The sequence below is a fragment of the Apium graveolens genome, chromosome 9, assembly GCF_009905375.1.
Source record: "Apium graveolens cultivar Ventura chromosome 9, ASM990537v1, whole genome shotgun sequence".
NCBI classification, from domain to species: Eukaryota; Viridiplantae; Streptophyta; class Magnoliopsida; order Apiales; family Apiaceae; genus Apium; species Apium graveolens.
This window is the reverse complement of record NC_133655.1, coordinates 70,741,241-70,766,779: the sequence shown is the minus strand read 5'-3', so window position 1 is coordinate 70,766,779 and position 25,539 is coordinate 70,741,241. Positions and strand designations below refer to the sequence as shown.

The following is a 25,539-nucleotide window of genomic DNA, read 5'->3' as shown; positions in this document are numbered from 1 at the left end:
AATTGTGCTAAACAACACGGCTTGTACGAAACAACTACAATAATCTAGATTTTCATTAAGGATAATCTAAATCAACAAGAAATTAAATGAATTCATTATTTAAGAGAATACAATATTCTTAACTTTTACAAAATGTAACAAAATAAAATCGACTTGTCAACTTTTAAAAGTCTGAATCTTCTCACAAATATGAAAAGTTAAAATAAGTACTGTGTGTAGTTAAAGGATGCACATTTCATAAAATCACAGGAGTAGTCACACGTAATTTTTTAAAATGATTTGACAACTCAACTTTTGTTTTCAAATCAAAGTCACAAATGAATACTTTCATCTTAAAATTTATTTTCCCAACAACATCAACTATTTCCACATTCCTAACTGCACAACTTAATATAACATTTTAACAATATAAAATTATGCCTATAAATAGCTGTAAAACTATATGTCATCAACTAAATTTTCCCTTTCTAGTATTACATTTTCTAAATTTTGAGACTGCTACAGTCAGGTCATGGACAAGGGCAAGGGACACGCTAGTTCTGATATTTGTGATTACGGGAAAGTTAATTGGTATAAATGGACCGAATCTCAGGTACCGACTGAAGCTCAACGAGCAGAAATCTGTCTGGTCAAACAATTTGTTAGAATAATGCGAGGTATACGGACCGCCCTAGGGTATGGCGTCCGTGACAATGAACAGTTCGTTGGCTATGGGGAAATGCACCTCAAGTTTATGAAATCAACGATCGAGTATGAAGAAAACATTAATAAGAATTTCAACTCTGGTCACATTCCAAAGGAGGAACATGACAATGAGTTAAAACAAATGTATCGACACTACCAGTTCATAGAGGACGGGATTGAGATGAGGAAAAAGGAGTACGAGGATGCAGTCGCAAAGTGTATGGCTGAAAAGATATGTGAAGAAGACCAGCAGTGGGATAAAAAATATGCGAAATATATTGTCAATCTTGGGGATTTTTCTCAAGGCCACGATAATGCTGGTATGGCTACAACCATATGTCATGGCACTCAAGGCCCCCACGCATGACCATCGCGTGATACTCGGCCGAGTATGAGAGGTCATATGCATACATCCCCTCAGATACAAGAGGATGTAGATGATGAGACTGCTAACAAGATTGCGGATTCAGAGTTTGATTACTACGTAGTTAATCTTGCGGATGACTAAAAAATTTGAGAGATTCATTCATTATTCATTTTTCAGCTGCAATGTATTTCTCTCATTCTATGTTTACTTATTCAATGTTCCCTTGCAATGTATACTAATTGTGATAATATTCCGAAGGTTGATTAAAAATTATTTTTCAAAAGTAGTTGCAATTTTTTTTTGGAAAAACTTATTTCCATGTAGTAGTACATCTGTAGTACTTTGATTACTTCAATTTTTTTAAAATAAATAAATTGAAAATTTATAAGTTTTGACTACTCGAAAATTTATGAGTTATGTGGAAGGATACATGAAAAACAGTAATGACAAGTCAAATCATATAAATGAAATATAGAATAAAAGATAAGTATTTGCATGTAAAGTCATTGCATGTACATAGTATCGATGTCACTTTACAGCAGATAATGAATCCATAATTTTGAAAATAATGCAGGTGAGAGCAACAATGACAAGTTATAATTAAGTTTTAAAATATGGACTGTAATTGTATAGTATATTTAGCACGTGAACTGTCATTCAAAGTAGCTTATGTCTTCTTTACCAAATCACTTATAAATAGAGAGTTACAAATGAAGTCACACTCGTCAAAAGTAATTATGTCTTCACTCCCAAATTTGGATTATTATTTTTAAAAAAAAATAGTTGTTGTAGCGCATTACTGGAAGGGTATTGACGTAGGCAGACGGTTTATCAAATATCCCGACGGTGTTTGCATTTACGAACATTGGATCGAAGAGCCGCTTGAACCCCGTGCAGCAGTTCTCATTGAAATTCTCAACGAGGGAATTGCAGAGAATAAAGGCGTTCATCGAGTCCCATACCTGGAACATCAATGAAGATGATGATGACTCTAATGATACAGATGAATGATCTGGTTCATAAAATTGTTGGTTCTTATTATTTGTATTGTTGCATCGTACTCATTTCTATTCATGTATCGTGTTATTATTGTGTATCGAACTAGGCACAGTTTTTCAACTATGTGTTATTATGTAACTGATGTTATGTGATGGAATTTGTGTTTCAAGTTAAGTATCCATTATCAGCAAATGAGTTCATATCAAATATAAGGCCTCATCAAAAAAAATATATTCCCCCATGATACACTATTCCAAACAACTAAAACCATATAAAAAATTTAAAATTAAAGTAAAAATTACATACTACAAAAACGTTTACATCACTAGTCAACAGAAAAAGAATTAAACCAGAATAATTTTCTGGGCACTAAATATGGGATTTGCAAAACATGCCCTCACGTAACAAATGCACACTCGACTGGCTTGGCACCCTTTTCAAAGTTACAAAAGTCATATATTTACAACCTTTTTATTAAAACAAAAAATACGTACTAAAAGTAGGTTTGCATGACTCCCCAACAAAAAAAATTACACTAAAATACGTTTTTCATAACTTAATATTAGAGCTCCAAAATAGGCCTCCACAGATTTTTTCACACTTGCAAAACATTACACACAAGTGCAAATCCGGGAGAAAAAGAAAAAAAGAAAAAAAAATTAATATACCCTATAACGCCACTTCTTCCGGGGCTTTGGGGTGAACCCCGGAAGAAGTGGCATTCTGTGCCATTATCATTCATATCTACTTCATTTATGGAAGCAAGATTGAAGGAGTTTGAGGTGACTATCATTTACCTAGCTAGTAGTTACATGGTTATACTCTTCACTAGAACAAACAGCTCACAAACAGCTCTGTAGTACTCCTTCTTTCCATCTATTTGTTCAATCGATCGGCAAGAAACATTCAAGATCCCATTGTTGCAAGTGCTCCTGGCTTGATTCTCTTCCAATGAAAGTTGAAAAACTTCCTATTTGGTTTTTAACTTTCAATGTTATAAATAAACTACTTCTTCTTCCATTCGTGTTTTGTCGGAATATTTTATGCGATACGAGTGATAACCCGTCTCTACCGATTCGGGTTCTGATAATGGTTTATTATCTCGGCTGCTGAAATTAGGTTTAACAACTCAGGATTCATGATGTTAATAATTGAAAAAAAAATGAACAAGCAAAGATTCTGATATCATCTTCTTTTTACTATTGTTTCAAGCTTATACAAAAATCTATAAATTTCACAAAATAGTACTTAGATATCTGTTAGCCCTTGAAGTATATTATGTAACTTTTCACCTTCAAGTATAAGAAATGTACATTTTAGCCCATAACGGTACAACTCAGAAGAGGATAAATGTCTTTTTACCCCTCCGATTTGTATTGTTAATGGTAAAAATGGTTAAAAGGCACAAAACCTCGTACTCGGGTTTCACTACAACAAAAATTACTAAAATCCACCACCAAATATCGATGAAATTTAGCTATAATCGACCATATCTGGTGGATTTTAGTATAAAATCGACCGAAGCATGTTGGTGGCTTTTAAGAGGGCGGATTTTAAGTTTTGCGGTGGAATTTATATAAAATCGACCGAATCCTTGGTCGCTTTTATAAAATTTAAAATTTGAACTTCAAAATTTTGTGAAAATTTGAATCTCCCATCCCTGAATAAATTACACCACAATCGGTCGATTTTAATATAAAATGTGTCAAAAAAAAAGAACCACCCCCACCCATCCACTGAGCAACCGCCGGCCACCACCGAAAAAAAATTCCGGCTCTCACCATTTCACCTACCGTTTTGCTTCTCCATACCTTTCTCTCCCTACCCCCCTCTCTCTTCCCCCCTCCACTGCTACAACACCGCTCTTTCATCTCCGTTTTCTCTCCAACCTTCCCCTGCTTCGACGGTCGCCATAACCCACCACCACTGATAACGACTTTTTGCATCAACGGCTTTTTTAAGTGAGATCCTCCTTTTCCTAAGCAAGTGGAGCCAATATACAGATCAAAGTTGTATAATATAATATTATTATAAAAAGAGTCAAGTGGAGATTCAAGGAGCCACAAGCAGTGGGAAAGGTTCCCCTATGCTTCAAATATGTTGAACTAATCTAATAAAGAAGAAGAAGAATCTAGTCACTGCAAGAAATTGAAGGATGTCCCCTTTTAACAAATTATGCAAGAAACTGTGTATTATTACTAAGACCAAAGTATTCTAATTATTCAGTTGGTTTTTGTGTGTGAGAGAGGGAAAATGAGAGAGAGAAAGGGATGGATTAGTGAGAAGTGGGGAGGAATGGAGAGGGGGAGTGCTACTGTGGGTGGGTTAATGGTTAGTAACATACTGTTAAAATATTTAAATATAGGTAAATTAAATTATTTTAAATTTATTATTAACATAAAAGTCACCTTCGGTTATTTTTGTTGTTTCCAATATTTATAATTTTGGAGGGAAATTTCTCGCATATTATTATTGAATTTAATAAAAATAAAAGTACAGTTAAGATCAAATTCCACCGATTAAAAGCGATCGATTATAAATTCCACCGATTAAAAACTACCGAACTTAAATTCCACGGTACGCGGTGAATTTTATTCATTCATCAACGAAAATTTTAGTTGACTTTAAATTCCATCAAAATCAGTGGAATTTAATGTCGGTGGCTTTTATTTGATAGAATTTAGTTATTTTTGTTGTAGTGTTTAAAGATACAAATTCAATTATTTGGGGCGGGCGGATGAGTATAACGCTATTTATACTTTAAGAGTAAAAATGTTATTAAGCCTACGAATATTCATATTCATATGCAAATTCATAAGCTCTGCATCGTAAGAAATGTGGGCAAACCAAATTATATATTCTCCGAAATTAGTGTTAGTTCAAACAATGTGGTCCGTTTACCAGTTTATTGTTAGCAATACTCCAAGGTTCTGAATGTTTATACTGTCTCATGGAAGGGAGAAACTGAAACTGCTTGCTGTGTACGATCTGTTTTAAATATGATTAAGATCGGTCCACACATGGAGTTTTCTCACCTTTGCATAATTATACTCTCTCCGTCTCATGTTTACTTTATTATTCGGCACGTATTTCGAGATTTTTATAAATTATAGTTTTATAATATTTTTTCAATTCTTTTTAATAAAAGTTTAAACATAAAATTTTTATAAAAAAAAATATTTAAAAAAATATTATGAAACTATACCATTGAAAATGTGCCAAAAAGTAAGGAGAGGGAGGGAGTATTATTTACATGAATAGCATATATATTCAGCAGTAAAATACTGAAGGCTCATATATATAGCTCTAAATCTAGGATACCATTGATGTTCTGGGCATGCACCCCAGAAGAAATTTAAAGTAGAAGCAAATTAACACATTTTTATTGCAACGGATCATTCGTTCAAACAATAAGATTTGTATTTGAACTAGTTCTAGTATGTTTTTACAACGTTTGTCTTCTCTTTCTTTGAATATCCGTTGGTGGTAGTATGTAAAACACTTTAGTCCACGTTCTTGTTTGTTCTCTGCTTTGCTCCTGTGTCTTTGCCGGTATTAACCAGCAGGATAAAGCCTGTTCGTTTGTCCATCTATAGGTTAATAAGAAACATTGTTCTTCACTAGCGAAGTTCAATTATGTAATATGAATTTTATCTATGTAAGAGCATTGAATAAGACATTAGTAAAGAATGTGTTAATTTTCCTGCAGTGTCCTTTACAATTTTGGTAACTTCGTAGTTGTTCAAGTTGGGAACAATGCTCTTTGTAATTTTTTGGTATTAAAGTATTTATATTTACATGATCATCGAACTTATGCATTAGGTTCGCATACAACAAATTTACATCATTTTCAACAGTATATATCTCTGTTTCTATAAGCTTTGTCTTGTTTAGCTCCGAGTGATATGGAATCTGTCACCTACTTCTGTTGTATTGGCATTAACGAATGTAAGAATCGTACAACACATTAGGTACAGGTATGTGATTCCTAACCAAAATTAGGCCTTGTGATATATACATATACTATAAACTTACCTCAAAGTTCAAGTCTGTCTTTGTTGCATGAACTCTTGCGTAGCCAAAGTCTGAAATTCGCATTAAGCTCCAATCACTCCCCTGCAAACAAAACACAAGTCAATGGAGATTACACATGTAAGTAGTAATTTTAACTACAAAGATACAGAAAAATGAATGAGCTCAGTGTGTGAAGTAGGCATAGCTAGCTAGCTTGGTCCTAATCCTAAACATTTAGAATGATGCAAATATATACAGTGTACTTACTGTTGATGGAAATGAATCCAATGAGAATCCAGCCATTCCAATGACGGCATGAACCGGTGCTTGGTAGTTACTACTATCATATGTATCTATCCCATGTCCATCTTTCTTAGGCATTTCTTTGCATTCACCTTGATATATCGCACACGTTCTCTCGTAGTTATGTACGTGCCCAAACAGAGCCAGATCAACCTACAGTATTCGTGTAAGTTTATATTCGCTCTGAAATATCCAAGTTAATGTCTATATCAGTACCAATATAAAAGTTCTATTGCCTAACAAGAACTCACCTTGTTAGACAGCAGCAGTGGCTCTACCGCTTGGACAAAATTATTATCAACACTTCGAATGATTGATAATCCATCCGAGGAAGAGTACATGGGCCTGTGCCTGTAGACGATTCAAAGAACTTCACTTAATTAAATTAACTTTACTGGACACATAGCATTCCTAATCTTTCCCATAAACCAAACAGAGAGTCGTAATTAGCTCTCTATTGATTAATTAATTGCCTTACCCCATGAAAATTAACCAAGGTGTTCTTGCTCGATCCACTGATGCCATGTCAGTCTTCATCCAAGCATACTGCATGAAAAATACTTGAAATTTTTAAAACTTGTTAAAAATTTGATAGTGCTCGAGACACTGATCACAATAATCCCTTACACCGACTCAATTTACAAGCGAAAAACTGAAATTTTTTAATTTGTCACCTGCTCGGAGCTTTCAGACCAGTCATGTTCAGTTGAAATGACAGTAAAATGAACACTTCCTTGTTCAACGGAATACCAAGGCTTGTCCTTTTCGGATGTTGGCATTGGGAAGTAAGTCTCGTATGGAACTCCACATTCTCCACCTGAGTCTGCCGTAATATAAACTGATCCAGTATCGATGTAATCCCTGATTCATTCACATTTACAGAGATTTAAGAACAATAAATTATTAGTATAATGCATCATTGACATAAATAACAAAAATAAAATTTATAGGTAGCGTGGTGAACAATGAATATTGATGAAGTAAATATTGGAAATTATGGTAAATTTTAGTACCTCTCATGGTTTCCAATTGCAGTCATGTAAGATAGTTGAGAAGCGACAGGACTAATAAGGTGCAGAAAGAAGTCCCATTCTACGAGAAATCCAGTTGCATAGCTTATATCTCCAATGTGAAATATGGAATCTATATTTCCAGATGACACTTCACTTGCTATGGCATTCACTACTGATAACGAACCTGGCTATAAATGCATGTAATTTCGTATTATATCTCACTGAAATTGCATAATGATATCTCTTATTTCAGTACAATTTATACAAATCTATATCTGTTTCATTTTACCATTTACCTGAATATAGTGTTCTAGAGAAGGATCACGGGGGGCCTTGCCCATATCGCCATATGCAAGAAACTTGACTTCATCTGCTCCTCCAGCCGGTGGAGTCTTCAACTTGATACTATCACTCCAACCAGCTGAATTGCTGCATTTATAATGATATATGATGATCAAACAATGCTAAGAAACATTTGAACTGAAACAATAGAACTAATTAAGAAAAAAAAATATAAATGTGAATGTGACCTTCCATATCTGTAGGAGAAAGTAGTGGAAGGTTGAAGCCCAGTCATGACTGCTGAATGAATGTAACCTGGATCATGCCACCCGAAATCTTTGGCGGGGCTTGTCGGGACAGAGCCTTTTAATATTTTTAGGAAGAAAACAACTTAAATTATTTAATTCTGATTAACATCTTTAAAACAGAAATGTGCAACAGATGTATTAATATACTTACTGCACATGTCATCTTGGGAAAATGTGGTCACCGCAGATGTTTGGGACTTTCCATTTCCATACTGAACTTGCTGTGGTGTTTTATCCCCACTTACCCATGTCACTCTCATCTGTATTTTACATATAAAAAGAACACATCGAAATAAATTAAAAAGGAAACTGATAAAACTTGGAATGTGCTGGTTCTAAATGTGTGGATTTAACTTACAGAGTTTCCGGTGGAGTCAATGCTGGAAAGATGTGCATACAAGGGCTTCTTAGGATTGGAAAAACTGGTAGGTGTGGTTTGATAATCCCAGATCACCCCGGGACCTTCTCCTTTCAGGGTCCGAACTCAAACTCCTTCTAGGTTGTGACGATGGCCGTGTGCGGTGTAGCTGTAGGGTGGGAACCTACAAAACAGAACCGGAGGGGGGTGGCGTCCCCGCGGCACCTCCGGCGTGAGGATGAGAAAGGGTTTTGAGGAGAAGAAGGGCAAAGTTGGGATTATGCAGATATATTTGTGAGGAGTACGTATGTGCATGTAAATATATGTGAGAGAGGGAGAGAGAGAGTATATCCTTGTTGGTCCCCTGTAACCTTCCTTCTGTTCTACCTTTTATAGGCCTCCTCCTAGGGTTTAGGGGTTTGTCCCTTTTCATCTGGACCGTAGGTTGGCCTTTTGGACTGTAGAGCATCTGGACGCCTGGGATGCGTCAGAGTACTATCAGATCTGGACCGTAAGAACGTCCTGGATTCCGGGTGCCTGGAAGGTGGTGATGTTGCCACGTGTCCTGGGCTCCCCAAGGTCAACGCTGAATCCGTCAGAGTACTATCAGATCTGGACCGTAGAAACGTTCTGGATCTCGGGAACCTGGACGGTGGTGATGCCGCCACGTGTCCTGGGGTCTTATGTTTGGGCCCTGGGCCTCTTCAATTGGGCCTGACTTATTATGGGCTATCATTTGCCCCCCACTCCCTTATGCGGGTTTACCCGGATGGGGGAGTAGAGTAATTGCCCTTGTGCCGCGGCGCATTTGTAAAATCTTGGGGGTTGTTTGATTTGCTGCCCCCCAAACCCCGGGGTCAAATTGGGCTGAGACTCCGGGGTTGACTTGGTTAGTCATTGGACTTGAGCTTTAAGGTGGGATTCCTTGAAATACTTTGGAAAATTTTGGGGGTTTGATTTATTGCCCCTTAAGCCCGGGGTCATATGGGGATGAGACTCCGGGGTTGACTTGGTTAGTCATTTGACTTGAGTTCAAGGTGAGAGTCCTTGAAATACTTTGGGAAATTTTGGGGGTTTGATTTATTGCCCCTTAAGCCCGGGGTCATATGGGGATGAGACTCCGGGGTTGACTTGGTTAGTCATTTGACTTGAGTTCAAGGTGAGAGTCCTTGAAATACTTTGGAAAATTTTGGGGGTTTGATTTATTGCCCCCTAAGCCCGGGGTCACATGGGGATGAGACTCCGGGGTTGACTTGGTTAGTCTTTTGACTTGAGTTCAAGGTGAGAGTCCTTGAAATACTTTGGAAAATTTTGGGGGTTTGATTTATTGCCCCCTAAGCCCGGGGTCACATGGGGATGAGACTCCGGGGTTGACTTGGTTAGTCTTTTGACTTAAGTTCAAATTTTGGGCACGGTTTGGTGGGCAAGTACACTCCTGACATTTGATTTAACTGGACTCTGAAAAGCTGTCGCTGCAAACCCGGGATGCCGGGTGGCTGTTGGGATTCCAGCCGGGGTCAGAGATATACACCTGTTATGCGTATCTTTTGAGTGTACATTTTTTTGTTTCCCCCCCTTTTTTGCCTAAAAAGACGCGCCGTGACATGATTGCAGTGGTGGTAATAACTGTTGCGGTTATTAATTTGTCGCCAATCAATTGGTGCCACGTGGCCCCGACGGTTTCTTTAACCCAAAAACCGCTTACATCATTCTTCCTTCTATAAATACCACCCTCTCCTTTTCTTTTTTATTTACGCAAACACTTCTGCATAGAGAGATAAGAGCATTTTACAGAGATTTTTGGAGCATTCGCTGTTGAAGCCGCATTTCCTTCTCCTGCTACTTTGTAAGCATCTTGATTTCTCACCTCTCTCCTTTACTTCTTTTCCATTCGTTATCGCCATGCATGTAACCATTTTGTGAGAGTTTTGCTTCGCTCTTTCGTATTCCTTGTTCGAATTTCATGACTGTCTTGTTCATTCGACCTTTAATCTCTGTAGTTTGTAGATTTTGCATGGCCTTTGCAATGGTTTTGTGCTTGATTTGCGTATTTAACACGGATTTTGGTAGTATTGTATGCGAATAAGTGGGTTTTTGTAGTGTAAATAGTTGTAGAGCCCGGGGCGTGTTCTTGGTATATGCTTTCTGTTGTATATGTATGTATATGCTGCAGATCTTATTTTTGGGATAAGATACGTACATGATTTGTTTCTAAACTTGTTCTGTTTTTTTTTTATCTTGTTTTGTTGTTGGGTTCGGGTTTGGCATTGACTCCGGGGTGCGTTTTCATAGACACGTGTAGTATATGCCAGGTAGTCGTTTTAAGCATATTGCTACTCTTAGGAATCGGTATCCCGAGCGTCCTGTCGGGTTAGGTGAACTTAACTCCTTCTACCCCTCTTCCTCTTCCAGCTGCAGTTCAGTAGAAATGCCTCCCCGGGTTGACCCGCCTCAACAAGTTTTAGCTCAGACCCTAGTATTAGGTCCCGGGGGTACCTTATCGTATCCGGATGGGTCGTGGGAGGATGTAGATGAATATTTTGTCCAGTGCCGAGTGAACCCCAAGCCCATGAGCTTTTATTACAGAGATTTATCCGAGGCATATGGGGGCCCGGATGGTTTGGGAGGCCGGGAGCCTTATAATGAGGATGAGATGGATAGGAAGTTCTTCACCGCCCCGGGTACTAGGTATGAGTGTGGGGCAGTTCATAGAGAGGTTCAGGAGAAATACACAGACGCCGAGGTAGATGGTGCCCTTAGGCTTGCCTTTAACCTTGATGACACCTACCAGTGGAGATGGCCTGAGGAGCATGAAAGGGTATACCACCGACCGGAGGGGGGATGGGTTGGAATTCCACTTGAGCATCTCCGGGGCATGCGCCTCGGACTACATCAGTTCACCAAATCCCTATGCCGAGATGTTTATGGTATCCCTTTTACTCAGCTGGCCTCGAACTCGGTGAAATGGATCAGCTGGTTTTTAGCTTGCTGTCATGCCAAAAATTACCTCCCCACCTTCAAACTTTTTCATCATATTTTTAAAATTAAGAGATCCACCGCTCGGCCGATTTACGAGTTCATGTTTAGGATAGAGGATTGTGGGTATCCCTCTGATAAGATGGTGCTCCCGGTTAGTATGTTGACGTCGCTTAAGGGATGGCACCGGGAGTTCATTTTTGTCCGGGGTGGGGATCTGGAGTTCATGCCACTCCATAAACTTGAGATTAAAACAGATAGGTTTCCGGTCCAGCGGCTCGGGCAAGCAGCTCTCGCGATGGTTTATGCCTTCTGTGGGGCACTTGGGACGCAGTGGACCCGGGACTATTTTACTAGCAATGAGAACATACATGCTGCCGGATGTAAGTCTATTGCCTTTGCTTTATTTTGATACTGTATCTGTTTATTGATTGCTTGTATCCGGGACTGATTTCTTGCTGTTTTCCTTTTCAGGTATTCCGAAGTTGATTCCCTATCCCCCAAATATGTCTGCCCAACTTAAAGATCTGTCGGCCAAACTGCGAAGGATTGGGGGAATGACTAGCGTGGATGTTGGGAAGAAGAAGGTTGGAGAGGGTGATGATGCGGCCCGGAAGGCGGCGCCGTCTCGCCCGGGGAGGACGATAATCGTGATCGATGAGCCCCGGTCCGAAGACGTGCAGCAGGGGGATGTGATAAGAGTTCCAATGCCTCGAAAGAGGAAGGGTGTCCCTGCGAGTTCCGGGGATAAAAGTGGCGATGTTTCTGAGGGCCCGGTTTCGAAGAAGGCTGCTATTGATCTGGCTCCGGACACTCCGGAGACTCTGAAGGCCTTGCTTGCTAGTTTTACCCCGGAGGCTCGCCGGAGGGAGTTGTTCGAGAATTATGCCAGCACGGCGGAGAGGAAGAAATACAGGAAGGAGCCCCTTGATGACTTCCTGGTCGGGCTTCAGGAGGACATCACTGCTGTAAGCATTTTTCTTGTTTTCTTCTTGTACTCTTGTTTTTGTGTTGCCTAATCATGACTTTTAATGTTTTCAGGCTAACTCCCGGGTTGCTGGACTGGTTTGCATAACCCGGAGCCTTCAGGCGAAGGCTGATGCTGCTGAAGTCTATCAAGTTGAATCTGAGAGGCTATTCCGGGAGATCCAGGAGTTGAAAGAGGCCAGTGCAAGGGAGGCTGCTGCTCATAAGAAGATTATAGATGAGATCCGGGAGAGGCAGGACCGGGCTGAGGCTGCTGTCCGGGAGATGAGGGCTGAAAATCAGAAGTTGAAAGATGATCTTACCGCCCGGCCCACCCCCGAGGAGGTTCTGGCAGGGTTCCGGGGGACTCCCGCGTATTTCGAAGAGCTGAATGACAAAGCGCTGGAGAAGATCCAGATTTGCTGGAATGTTGCTTCGAAGTATCTCGGCGAGGAGCCTCAAGGTACACTAGACGTCTTCCTGGAGAAGTATATAGAAGAGGAGACCCGATTGGAGCAGGAAAAGGAAGCTGTCCGGGCAATGGAGTCTGGTGTTGGGACGTCCAGCAATGTTCCCTTCTTCTCCGGGTCGCCACTTGCTGAGCAGCCTCCTTTACCAGAGGGCAATCCGGAGCAGCCTCCTTCGCCTCCCGCCGACTCTGCCGCTGAAGCTTAAAGATTCTGCCATGTCTTGGCATGTAATTTTATTTCCTTATTTTTAGCTTAAGTTATTCCGAACTAAGCCTTTTGGCTTTTTAGACGATTGTAATTTGAATCTTGGTTTGCCCCCCGGGGTGTGTTTTTCCGGGGTAGTTTAACTTTGAGAATTTTTATAAGTACTCATGGGTTGAGTTTTTATAGGACCCCGGGCAGAGGTAAATCTCCATTTGATAGAAATTTTTAAAGTACACATGGGCTGTGTTTTTGTAGACCCCGGGTTGGGGTAAAAACATTTAACTTTGAGAATTTTTATAAGTACTCATGGGTTGAGTTTTTATAGGACCCCGGGCAGAGGTAAATCTCCATTTGATAGAAATTTTTAAAGTACACATGGGCTGTGTTTTTAAATCTGATTGTCAGTAAATAATCGACATAATGAAATTGATTCGAACTATGGAATGCTTAAAGCAGAGTTTTTCATTCATATTAAGAGCAAAAATTACATTCTGGGGTGAATGAGGACAGTGCTTACATCAAAATATCATAATATAGATGTAGATGTGTTTCCAGGGTGTGCACCTTTTCCTTATTGGTAGAATTTCCTTAGGCGGGTTCCATGCCAGGTGTTGGGGACCTCGGTTCCGCTGAGGTAGCTTAGCTTGTAAGTTCCTGGACGGATCACTTCTTTGACTATATAAGGGCCTTCCCAGTTTGGCTGTAGTTTTCCCTGGTTAGTTGGGTCCGAGGCTTCAGTGTCCCGGAGTACTAGATCTCCTGCCACATATTCCCGTATTCTGGCTTTCTTCGCAAAGTAAAGCTTTGTTTTTTCCTTGTAGCTTTCCATTTTTTCTACGGCCCGATCTCTTACTTCGTCCAGGAATTCGAGGTTGGTCCTGAGGCCTTCTATGTTGGAGACCTCGTCAAAGTTGGTCACTCTGTGAGAAGGGGATCCGGTCTCTATCGGTAACCGGGCTTTAGTACCGTAGGCGAGCTTGAATGGAGTCTCCCCGGTTCCCGTCCGGGGGGTAGTTCTGTATGACCATAAAACCTTCGGGAGTTCATCCGGCCAGTTCTTTTTAGAGTCTTCCAGTCTCTTTTCCAGGCCTCGGAGTATAATTCTGTTTGTGACCTCAACTTGTCCATTCCCTTGTGGATGGGCAACATATGCTTTTTTGTGTCTGATCCCGAGTTCTTTTAGATAGGTTTCAAAATCTGAACCCACGAACTGCGGACCATTGTCCGAGATTAAGACCATCGGGATCCCGAACCTCATTACAATCGTGTCTACAAACTTGATGCAGTCTTGTTGGTTAATGGTTCTCATAGCCTTGGCCTCCGCCCACTTAGTCATATAATCTATTGCTACCAGGACATAACGGAGATCCCCTTTCGCTCGAGGGAAAGGACCCATGATGTCAATTCCCCAGACAGCGAATGGGATCGGTGAGAGAACGGATCCCGGGAGGCTTGACCCCTGTTTTGGTACGTTGCTGAACTTCTGACACTTACTGCATTTTTTGACATAGGCGAATGAATCAGCGTGGATTGTTGGCCAGTAATAGCCTTGTCTGATGACTTTGTAGGCTAGAGCTTTAGCCGCTAGGTGATCCCCGCAGATCCCTTCATGAACCTCCCGGAGGCAGTAATGCGCTTCCTCCGGATCAACGCACTTTAGAGTTGGTGCAGAGAAAGTTCTCCGGTATAACTGAATGTTTTCTAGAAAGAAGCGTGCAGCCTTATACTTGAGGTACCGGGCTTTGTTCTGATCTTCCGCCAGGGTACCGTCCTCGAGGTAGGCTATGTAGGGCGTCATCCAATTCTCCGGGCTGCTAACACAAAATACTTCTTGTCTATCGGTCTGGGGGCTCCGAGTTCCTCGAAGTAAACCGAACTGCTTAAATCTGAAGTATTCTGGACGAGCTTGGACAGCTCGTCTGCTTTCGCATTTTCCTCTCTGTTTATCTGCAAGATGGTCGAGTCCGGGATGGTTTCCAGGATTGCTCTAACCATTTCCTGATATTGGGCCAATTTAGGATCTTTTGCGACATATTCACCATTAGTTTGTCTTACCACGATCTGAGAATCGCTGTAGATTGTTAACCTCCTTACTCCAAGGGATTTGGCTAGCCTAAGCCCGGAGAGTAGGGCTTCATATTCAGCCTGGTTGTTTGTTGCTTTGAAGGCGAAGGTGATGGCCTGCTGAATTACGAATCCATCCGGGCTGGAGAGGATCAGACCGGCTCCGCACCTTTCGGCTGTGGCCGAGCCATCAACATATAGCGTCCAAAGATCCCGGTTGTTAGACTCTTTTTTTCCTTTGGAACTGGTTTCAGGCGTTTCGGGGGTTTCTGGAAAAGTACATTCCATGACAAACTCGGCCAACGCCTGGGCTTTTATGGTTGTCCTCGGGATGAATTTGATGTTGAATTGGCTCAATTCAATTGCCCAATTGACTAATCTCCCGGAGGCGTCCGGTTTGTGGATGATTTTGCGAAGTGGTTGATTGGTGATTACTCTGATTTCCCTGCCTTGGAAGTATTATCTTAGCTTTCTGCTCGAGTGTACGAGGGCCAGTGTGAATTTTTCCAGGTTGGGGTACCGGGTTTCGGCATCTTTCAGGACTTGGCTCGCATAATATACCGGGGTCTGTGTGCCATTTTCCTCCCGAATGAGTGCGGAGGATACTGCTCTCTCCCCGGCTGCGATGTATAGGTAAAGGGGCTCCCCGGGCTTTGCTTTTGATAAAATAGGCGGGTTCATCAAATGTCGCTTTACTTCTTCGAACGTTGTTTGACAGTCCGGGGTCCACTCTATTAGCTTTTTGTTTGGGCCCCTTTCAACAGTTCGAAGAATGGTAGGCATTTTTCTGCCAACTTTGGAATAAATCTTCGAAGTGCCGCTAGGCATCCTGAGAGCTTTTGGATGTCTTTTTGAGTTCGGGGAACTGTCATTTCCATTATAGCTTTGATCTTCTCCGGGTTGGCCTCTATTCCTCTTTCGCTGACCAGAAAGCCCAAAAACTTCCCGGAAGGGACCCCGAACGTGCATTTCTCCGGATTCAGCTTCATGTTGTACTTTCTCAAGTTTTCGAAACACTCCCGAAGGTCCTGGATGTGTTCTGAGGTTGTGACCGACTTGGCGATCATGTCATCAACGTAAGATTCCATGTTCCTGCCCAGTTGCTCTTTAAAGATGGTATTCATCATTTTTTGGTATGTTGCCCCGGCGTTGATTAACCCAAACGGCATCATAACAAAAGCGTAGACGGCCCGGTGTGTGATGAATGCTGTTTTTGCAATGTCTGCCGGATTCATCTTGACCTGGTTGTAACCCGAGAAGGCATCCATAAAACTTAACATGACATGGCCCGAGGTCGCGTCTATCAGCTGGTCGATATTGGGCAGGGGGTAAGAGTCTTTAGGACATGCTGAATTGAGGTTTGTATAATCCACGCACATTCGCCACTTGCCATTGGGTTTTTTGACCAGCACAACGTTTGCTAGCCAGTCCGGATACTTAATTTCACAGATTATGTCTGCCTTTAACAACTTCTCGACTTCTTGGTCGATTGCCTGTTGCCTTTCCGGGGCGAAGTTCCTTCGCTTTTGTTTGATTGGTTTTTGCTTTGGATCTACATGCAGACTTTGCATGGCCACGGATTCATCGATTCCTGGCATGTCTTCCGGGGACCAGGCGAATACGTCAGCGTGTTCTTTTAGTAGGCCGATAAGCTTCTTTTGGAATGTGGTTTCCAATCCTTTTCCGATTTTGATTTTTCGGGTGGGGTTCCCGGGTTCCAAATCTATCTCGATTGTCTGTTGGGACGGTTCTACCTTCGTCTTCTCCTTGCTCTCTACAAACTTTTGAATCCGGGCGTCAGCGTTGGTTACGCTGTATCCGGAGTCTTCGATCATGTTCACATCCAAACAGGGCCTTTTACTAAGGTGTTCTCGATGCTTCTTTCTGCTTTGTCCCTTGGGCAGGGACATTATTCTCTTCCGGTTTTCCGGTTCCATTTCTGCCATGACGAGTGCTTGACCATAGCATCTACCAGCCATTTCCCTATCTCCTTTCAGTTCTCCAGTGCCTCCTGGGGTGGGGAACTTGAGTTTCAAGTGGATAGTTGAGGGGATCGCCCTGAGCTTGGTGATAGTGGGCCTACCCAGGATCATATTGTATGAGGAGGTTGCGCTTATCACATAGAATTTCATCATATGGGAGACCACTCGGGGTGCGGTTCCAAATATGATGGGAAGATAGATGATACCCCGGATTGGAATCATGGTGTTCCCGAATCCGTACAAAGGGTCTTCAAGATAGGGATCCATTCTGAGGTGTCCGAGCTCCATCCTGTTAAGCGTGTGCTCGAATACGATATTAGCAGATGAACCATTATCAACTAGAATTCTTTTTACCTCGTTATTTGTGACGTCGAGGGTCACCACTAATGCCAAGTTGTGATCCGGATCGAGGCCCTCATAATCAGAATAAGAGAAGCAAATCGGTTCGTCCTCCTGAGTCTGGATCATCATCACATCATTCTCCCGATCCGGGCTCCGCGGTGGAGAGACTGTGCCACCAAAAACAACATTCACCACATTTTTCCCTCTTCCCGTGGCTCTGTCTTTGTCATTCGAGCCCCTTTGAAGATACTGGTTCATGTTTCCTTTCTTGATTTGGTCTTCTATGAACATCTTGAGGGAGAAACAGTTTTCAGTATTATGGCCATGATCTTCGTGATAGCCACAATGCTTGTCCCGGGCCCTGTTTTCGGGCGGCGCTAGCAAGGGTTTTGGCGGATAATAAAATGGTTTGCCCTTGACTTCACGCAAAACGTCGGCCCGGGGCCTGTTGAGGGGTGTCCACTCTGGTTCCGGCTTGGGTTCCTTCTTGGCCTTTTGTTTCCTTTCATTTTTTCTTAATTCGGGGGACATTTCCCGGGGTGGGGTTCCCCGGGACTGCTGAATGTAGTTGGCTTGTCTGTCAAGCTTGTATCTCTTGTCTCTCCGGGACGACGAGCGTCGCTCCGGAGACTCGTCATCGTCTTGTATTCTTCTGTTCATCTTCATTGATTTGAGGAAATCATTTTCCTTTATGAACTTTGATGCCAACGCGTATGCTGACGCCAGGCTTTGGGGCTCCCTGTGAATCAGGTCTTTGACATAGCCTTCACAAGATATCGGGTGCAAGTTTCTTCGAAAGATGTTTACTGCCTCCTTTTCTTCTAAGTTGGAGAGTTGGTTGATTGCTTCCTGAAATCTTTTGATGAATTCCGGAAGGGGTTCCTTGCTTCTTTGTTGGATTGTTTCTAGGTGACACATCTGCAGCTCGTTCATTCGGTTGGCCTTAAATCTTTTCAAAAATATCTCGCGGAAGTCTCTCCAGGAGTCCACACTCCAGGATGGTATGCGGCTGAACCATTTCTGAGCGCCCCCCTTCAGTGTTGGTGCGAAGAATCGGCATCTAGTCAGGTCGCTGTAATCATAAATATTGGATATTTGCTCAAAATAGTTCAGATGCTCTTCAGGGTCAGCCAGCCCGTCAAAAGAGTCGAAATTGAAATGCTTCAGCCCTGACTCTCTAGGGGTGGCTTCCAGACTCTTTGTGAACGGGGTCGCTGCTGCCCCTACTTCCATGTCGCCCTCCACTTTCCTTTTAAGGTCTCGAAGGGCCCGGGCCATTTGTTCTTGCTTGGACTCCTTCTCCGGTTCTGAGTCTGAGGAAACGTGAATCCGGTGGGCCCTTCTCTTTAGCTTGGCCTCCTCCTCCCGGATCCTCCTTTCTATAGATTCTTGGGCTTTAGCCTCTTCTTCTTTCCGGATTCTCTCCCGGAGGGCAGCTTTTCTTATTTCATCTCTGGCGTCCTCTGGTGGCTTTTTTAAATTCTTCGCAATCCGGTCGAAGACGGATCCCCGAGATTCTCCGGACTGTTCTTTAGACCGCTCTCGCTGATCCCCTGGGCGGGTCTCCGGCTCGGCGTTCTGCTTTTCCTTCCACAAGTCCATAGCCGCCTGTATCTGTTCCGGGGTCATGCTTCCCCATGGGCTTGTGGTGATCCCTGTGTGTTTGTGGGAAGCTTTTTCAATGACTATTCTCTGATCTCCTGGTTGGAGATTTTGAGAGGGAGTCCGGGTTATGGGGAACCCTTCGTCCAGGTCTTCCATGTCTCCATCCCTGGGTTGGGGAGGAGGCGGTAGGAAAGAGGCGGAAACTGCTGCTTTGCTTTTTCTTGTAGTCATGGTTACTTGGAAATGCTATGAATTTACAATAATAAACCTTGTAGAAATGGGTCTGAGAGATGGGTATTAGGGTTCTTACTGGGAGATGGTGTTTCGTGTTTCTCGGAGGTTCGCCCCCTCCTTCTAGCGCCTATGATAATCCCAGATCACCCCGGGACCTTCTCCTTGCAGGGTCCGAACTCAAACTCCTTCTAGGCTGTGACGATGGCCGTGTGCGGTGTAGCTGTAGGGTGGGAACCTACAAAACAGAACCGGAGGGGGGTGGCGTCCCCGCAGCACCTCCGGCGTGAGGATGAGAAAGGGTTTTGAGGAGAAGAAGGGCAAAGTTGGGATTATGCAGATATATTTGTGAGGAGTACGTATGTGCATGTAAATATATGTGAGAGAGGGAGAGAGAGAGTATATCCTTGCTGGTCCCCTGTAACCTTCCTTCTGTTCTACCTTTTATAGGCCTCCTCCTAGGGTTTAGGGGTTTGTCCCTTTTCATCTGGACCGTAGGTTGGCCTTTTGGACTGTAGGGCATCTGGACGCCTGGGATGCGTCAGAGTACTATCAGATCTGAACCGTAAGAACGTCCTGGATTCCGGGTGCCTGGAAGGTGGTGATGTTGCCACGTGTCCTGGGCTCCCCAAGGTCAACGCTGAATCCGTCAGAGTACTATCAGATCTGGACCGTAGAAACGTTCTGGATCTCGGGAAACTGGACGGTGGTGATGCCGCCACGTGTCCTGGGGTCTTATGTTTGGGCCCTGGGCCTCTTCAATTGGGCCTGACTTATTATGGGCTATCATTGTTCGTTTGAGAATGCAAGGTGTTATAAAGCCGCCGGCAAAGAAGACAAACTCAATATCAGTTCTGATGTTGATAACATGAAATTGAAGCGTGGCGCTGCATGTTCTGACTGCACATTTCCCTCTTGAGTCTCGTTGCTTGCATTCATTGTTCTTGCATCCAAGGTAACCTGGATCACTACTTGCATACTGTGCCTGCACTTATATTATAACATTATTGGTGTTTTTTTGTTTTATAAAATTATACACAAATATTGATCAGTATATTAATCTAGGATATACCCGCCCATTTTAATATTCACACATGTTCCAATTCTTAACTTTTCTTTTTTAAGTATTATTTGGAAGTTATCATTTTTAATTTTTATTTTCCGGCAGATAGCCCAATCCAAAAGATGTCCGACTTAAGATAACTACTTTACAACCACTATAAAAAATATGGCTAAATTTAACCCATATTTTTTTGTCATATTTAACCAAATATGATCATCGATTGTCATATTTAATTATATATAACTGAACTGCATCGGTCATTATTAGGCTGGTCCAATTTAGCTAAATCGGTCAAATTTAACTAAATTTGACTAATTAAATATGACCGTTCAAATTTGACCGATTAAATTTGACTGACTAAAATTGACTTCAAACGGTCATTTTTATATTTTGAACTTTGACTTCAAAATTTTCGTAAAAAGTGAATTTCCCGCCTCTTTTCACAAAATACCACAACCAACGGTCAAATTTATAAATTTGACCATAAATTTGACCAACTTATCACCAGTCAATTTTATAAATTTGACCGATTAAATTTGTCCATACTATATTAAAAAAGTAAAATTAATTAAATGCAAAAGTTAAGAAATGAAACTTACTCGATGTAAAATGAGAGTAGAAAGTTTAGTAAATAAAAGAAAGCTTAGAGAAGAAGCAGAAGATATCAGATCTGAAACGGGTAAATATGACCGAGTGCAGTCATGATTATAAATATGACCGAGTATTGTCATATTTGTAAATTTGATCGAAGTAACGGCAAGACAGTCAAATTTAATACATTATTTAATAGTTATTAAAATTTATCTAAAAAATAGTTAACAACAAAATTGACCGGTGACAGTCGAACTTAGTTATGACCGACTTCGGTCAAATTTGATTCCTGATAATTTCTCTTAATTTTGGCGGAAATTTTAACACTTTTTTTTTTATTTTGACCAAGCCTAAATATGACCGACCTCAGTTATATTTGTGCCGCTCAATTTTAGTCTGAATGGCGGGAAATTTCCTTCCATGTTTTGACAATGTTAAAAACTAAATATGGCCGATTAAATGTGATTGGAAATAAAATTGACTTTTATCGGTCTTATTTAATCCTTAACCAGGTTTATAGGTTTATTATATTGGTTGACAATAAATTTGACCGCTGGCAGTCAAATTTAAGCATGACCAATTATATTTGTAAGTTGATCATAAATATGACCAGCGTCGATCAAATTTAGTCGAAGTCATATTTATTCGATTAAATTTACCCTTATTTTATTATAGTGAACTGAGGTCCCATAAATTTGTTAAAGAATAGGTATCAAATAACAAGTGATAATTAATATGTCAGCTCACAAATCATAACTAATAATGTGCTATTTGAAATTTATATTTGGACCAATTTAGATAACTATTTGTTTCTACGAAATAAAATGATAGAGTCTTTGAGCGTGCGGTTGGTTTTACTTCCAAGTGTGTGACTTTACCCCCTTTATATTCCTTTCTTTTCAAACTTCATGTATATATAAATTGATCCGTAACACCCCCTCCGGCCCTCCCCCCATATAATAATAATATATATCCATCACTATTAACAAAAACAAACATTCCACTCGCACACATAAATACTACGTACTGTTTTCTCAATATGAATATCAGAATAAAATATTATAATGGGTGCATTAACTTGTGTGCATGGCTTGTTATATAATTATAATACGAACCATGGTTTGCTTTCAAGGGGTGCAAGGCAACTATGCTTTAGTCTTATCCCATACTCCCGCTTAAGTTTCGTAATTATCACCGTTCTTTTGACTTTATACCTAATCTAATGACATCATTCCATATATATGTATTATATAGGGCATCTGACATGTCATTCAAGAAGCTGATAGTTGCTTCTGTTTTCATCCTTGCTAGCGAGGACGGATGTTTTCATCCCATTGCCAACGAGTACACTTGCCTTCGCAAAATAAAAAAATTGGAAATTTTTTATTAAAATTTTAGAATACAAATATATATTTTATAAACTGTTCTCATTAGAAAAAGGTTAAGTGTCCTTATAATATTATCAACTTTTTTATAATTTGAGTAATTTTTAGCTTTATTTATAGTGATATAATTATAATTTCGGCATTAAATGGTTAAAATACTACTGCTTCTGTCCCTCCCAAATGTTAACATTTGGATTGGCCACGGAGTTTAAGAAAAGAAATAAAGTAGTGGAGAAAAGTTAAAAAAATGAGAAAACTAGTGGGACTGATTAATATTATATGTATAAAGTGGGTATAATGGAGACAAGCAGTGGATATAGTTATTTTAAAAATTATAAAAACTTTACTATTTTTGGAAAATTTTGAAATGTAAACAATTGGAAGAGACATCCTGAAAAGAAAAATGTAAATAAATAGGAGGGACAGAGGGAGTGATTCTTAACACTTAATTATAAAAAAAAATTGAAAATTGTAGTAAAAAATGACGAAAACAAAATTGAAAAACATAGATGCGTAACATAGTCACTTAAGCACATAGTGCTTCCACTAGAGATGACAATTTTACCCGACCCGACAGATACCCAATCCGTTCCGATCCGTTTGGATTTATCCGAACCCGATTTTTTGGATTTGGATCCAGATCCAGATCTTATTTTTAGACCCGAAATAGTTTGAACCTGGATTTGAATCTTAGGTATACTGAACTGATACTTGACCGGATGCCCGAAATCCGTTCCAAACCCGATTCAAACCCAAAACCCGAAAATAATACGATAGCATATTCTTATCTTACATAATTTTATAGTAATAATACATGATTTATATACATTAAATATTTAAATCTAATGATTATAACCGGGTAGTTGGATAATTATCAATAAATAAATTTATTATATTTGACGCTAATATTAAATAATCTAAATATGCATAGTACTATGATTTTAGTTAAACAAATGCACACACACGAGTGAGTTAAAATTTAGGAAAGTAAAACCTCGAACACTCTATATTAACCCTTTATTGACAATATATAAATTATTATTTTTGTATTTTTAACATTGAAAAAAATGTGTTACCCAACATATTTGTATCATAATGGAAATTTATTTATTTTTTATTAATTACTTTTAAAGTATCCGAATTGAACCCGAAACCGACGCGAAATCAGAAAAAACCCGATGGATCGGATTTATATCTTTGTTTTTAATATCCGGACCCAAACCCGATTCGAACCGAAATCTAACGAATCATATTTGGATCTTACAAAACCCGATCCGATCTGACCTGTTGTCATCCCTAGCCTGTTGTCATCCCTAGCCCCCACAGAGGTCGGGTTGTGGATCCACTACTGCTTGCTAGGGCTATAAACGAAATGAGACAAGTCAATCTTTCTTATAAAACAAATATTATGTTCAAGCTCGAGATCGTTTGCGAACCAAACCGCTCTCGAGCTTTATCGAACAAAAACGAACTGAGTCAAATTTGAACTCTTAACAAATAATTCGCAAATAGTAACATTTAAATTTTTTTTAAAAATATTTGAAACGCACTTGTACCAACTTATTATCAGTTTCGACACTACCGAAACTCAAATTTTAATATATTATCCTTAAATAATTCAAATGAATCGTAATTAAATATTTGGGTATAATTTTAAACTTAAAATATAATGAATATATTTAAAATTAAAATAAATTTATGTTTTTTTCGATTTTAACAAGACGAACCAATTCGAACCGATCTCGAGTCGAGTTCAAGCCACACATGCTACGGCTCGGCTTAAACACATTTTAAATTTCGAACTCGAAAACGAGTACTTAACGAACCGAGTCGAATCGAGTTCTTAATGAGTTGTGCTTCAGCTCATGAATAGGTCTAATCAGCAATGCTCTTAAATATATATGCATGAAATGGAAGATTTTAGTAATTACCTTTTGGGGAAACTTTTGTATCAAAATTCTTTCACATATATATATATATCATAAATTTTTACTATTTATAAATTTTTATTACATATATAAATAGCTTTTTGTAATTCATAATATCTTATTAAATATTAACATATTTTCACACACTTTTAAAAAATTCCCTTAAAATATATCACATTTTTTATAATTTTTAATCCTGATAAAAGCATATTTTATTAATAAAAATTGTAGAATATCTAATCACTGTTAGTCATGTACGTACGTACCTTGACAGGATAATGGCAGAGAAGTGGTAAAATACTAAAATCGCCAGTTTGCTGGTATTGAATTCCATTTAACGGACAGCTTGACACGCTGCATGTTTACAACAACACAAAATCCAAGTAAGTGTGTAATAATATAAACTTTATTCCTTGTATGTCGGAGGCAATGTTTGGACATGATCACAATAAAACATGCTAACTAATTCTACGTACACACACATGACATACATAAATATAAATCCAACCAGTGCTACAACTTACTCGGAATTAGCAGGAGATATCATAGCCACCCAATCACTTGCAGCTGGTACTAATACTCCGCTTATAGTTACCGTAACAAACTGATCATCTGAAAGCTGAGAGTTTGTAGAACTAACATTGATTTCAATGTATGGGTTCGGATCAGGACAATCATTTAATCTTTTTCTGTTTATCATCCGAAAATCCGATATTGCTGTGTGGTTTGCAAACTCAGCTTGCGTTCTTATGTGATCCACTAGAGGCAGGGATCCAGATATCGCTGCACTGTGGTTACCAAACTCCGCATTTGTCCTGTCATCCACTGGAGACGGAGATCGAATACAAGAACAAGGTGAAAAACAGAGAAAAAGAACCAAAAAGATGGTAAAAGTGAACGAAATGCTTTGGTTCATGATGATACAAAGATTAATGAAGGTTATGTGTTATGAAACTATTGATCTAGTAACACAAATTCAGACACACAGAGATATACGTACATATAAATGAATTATTTGTACGTATATACCTGTGTGTGTGAACTGTGAAGATATGTTGTTTGTGAAAGAAAAGATGAATGCAAAGATGTAATTTATTGTATGTGGTTGAATGGGAGGATCCTTTGTTGATTATATATGTGTAAGTATACGATGACTATAAATCTGGATTGTGGTTCGATTTTGGTGATAAAAATTACATGGGCGAGTTTGATTCAATTTTTGGACGTAACATCATGTGAATTGTTGACATATTACTTGGGATATTTGTATTATTATTATTCACAACATTTGTGCTTTGTTCTCTAGGAATATAATTGACTTTCATAATTTACAAGGGCTAGGTAGCTTGTCAACTTGTTGATCACAACATTGTCAATTTGCCAACATATGTTTCACTTCGAGAC

At 40.0% G+C, this 25,539-nt stretch overlaps 1 protein-coding gene across 1 annotated transcript; it reads right to left on the bottom strand.

Annotated features, from left to right (window-relative positions):
- Window positions 1–5,940: 5,940 nt before the first annotated feature.
- LOC141685310 (putative inactive purple acid phosphatase 27) lies at window positions 5,941–25,051 on the bottom strand. Its single transcript, XM_074490418.1, has 14 exons — window positions 24,660–25,051; window positions 24,402–24,489; window positions 19,949–20,153; window positions 8,329–8,399; window positions 8,122–8,230; window positions 7,911–8,025; window positions 7,677–7,809; window positions 7,381–7,568; window positions 7,042–7,228; window positions 6,846–6,913; window positions 6,619–6,718; window positions 6,332–6,520; window positions 6,087–6,166; window positions 5,941–5,998 (listed from the first exon to the last, which is right to left on the bottom strand). The coding sequence occupies exons 1-14, from the start codon at window positions 25,049–25,051 to the stop codon at window positions 5,941–5,943; spliced, it is 1,983 nt and encodes a 660-aa protein (XP_074346519.1).
- Between the last annotated feature and the right edge of the window lie 488 nt (window positions 25,052–25,539).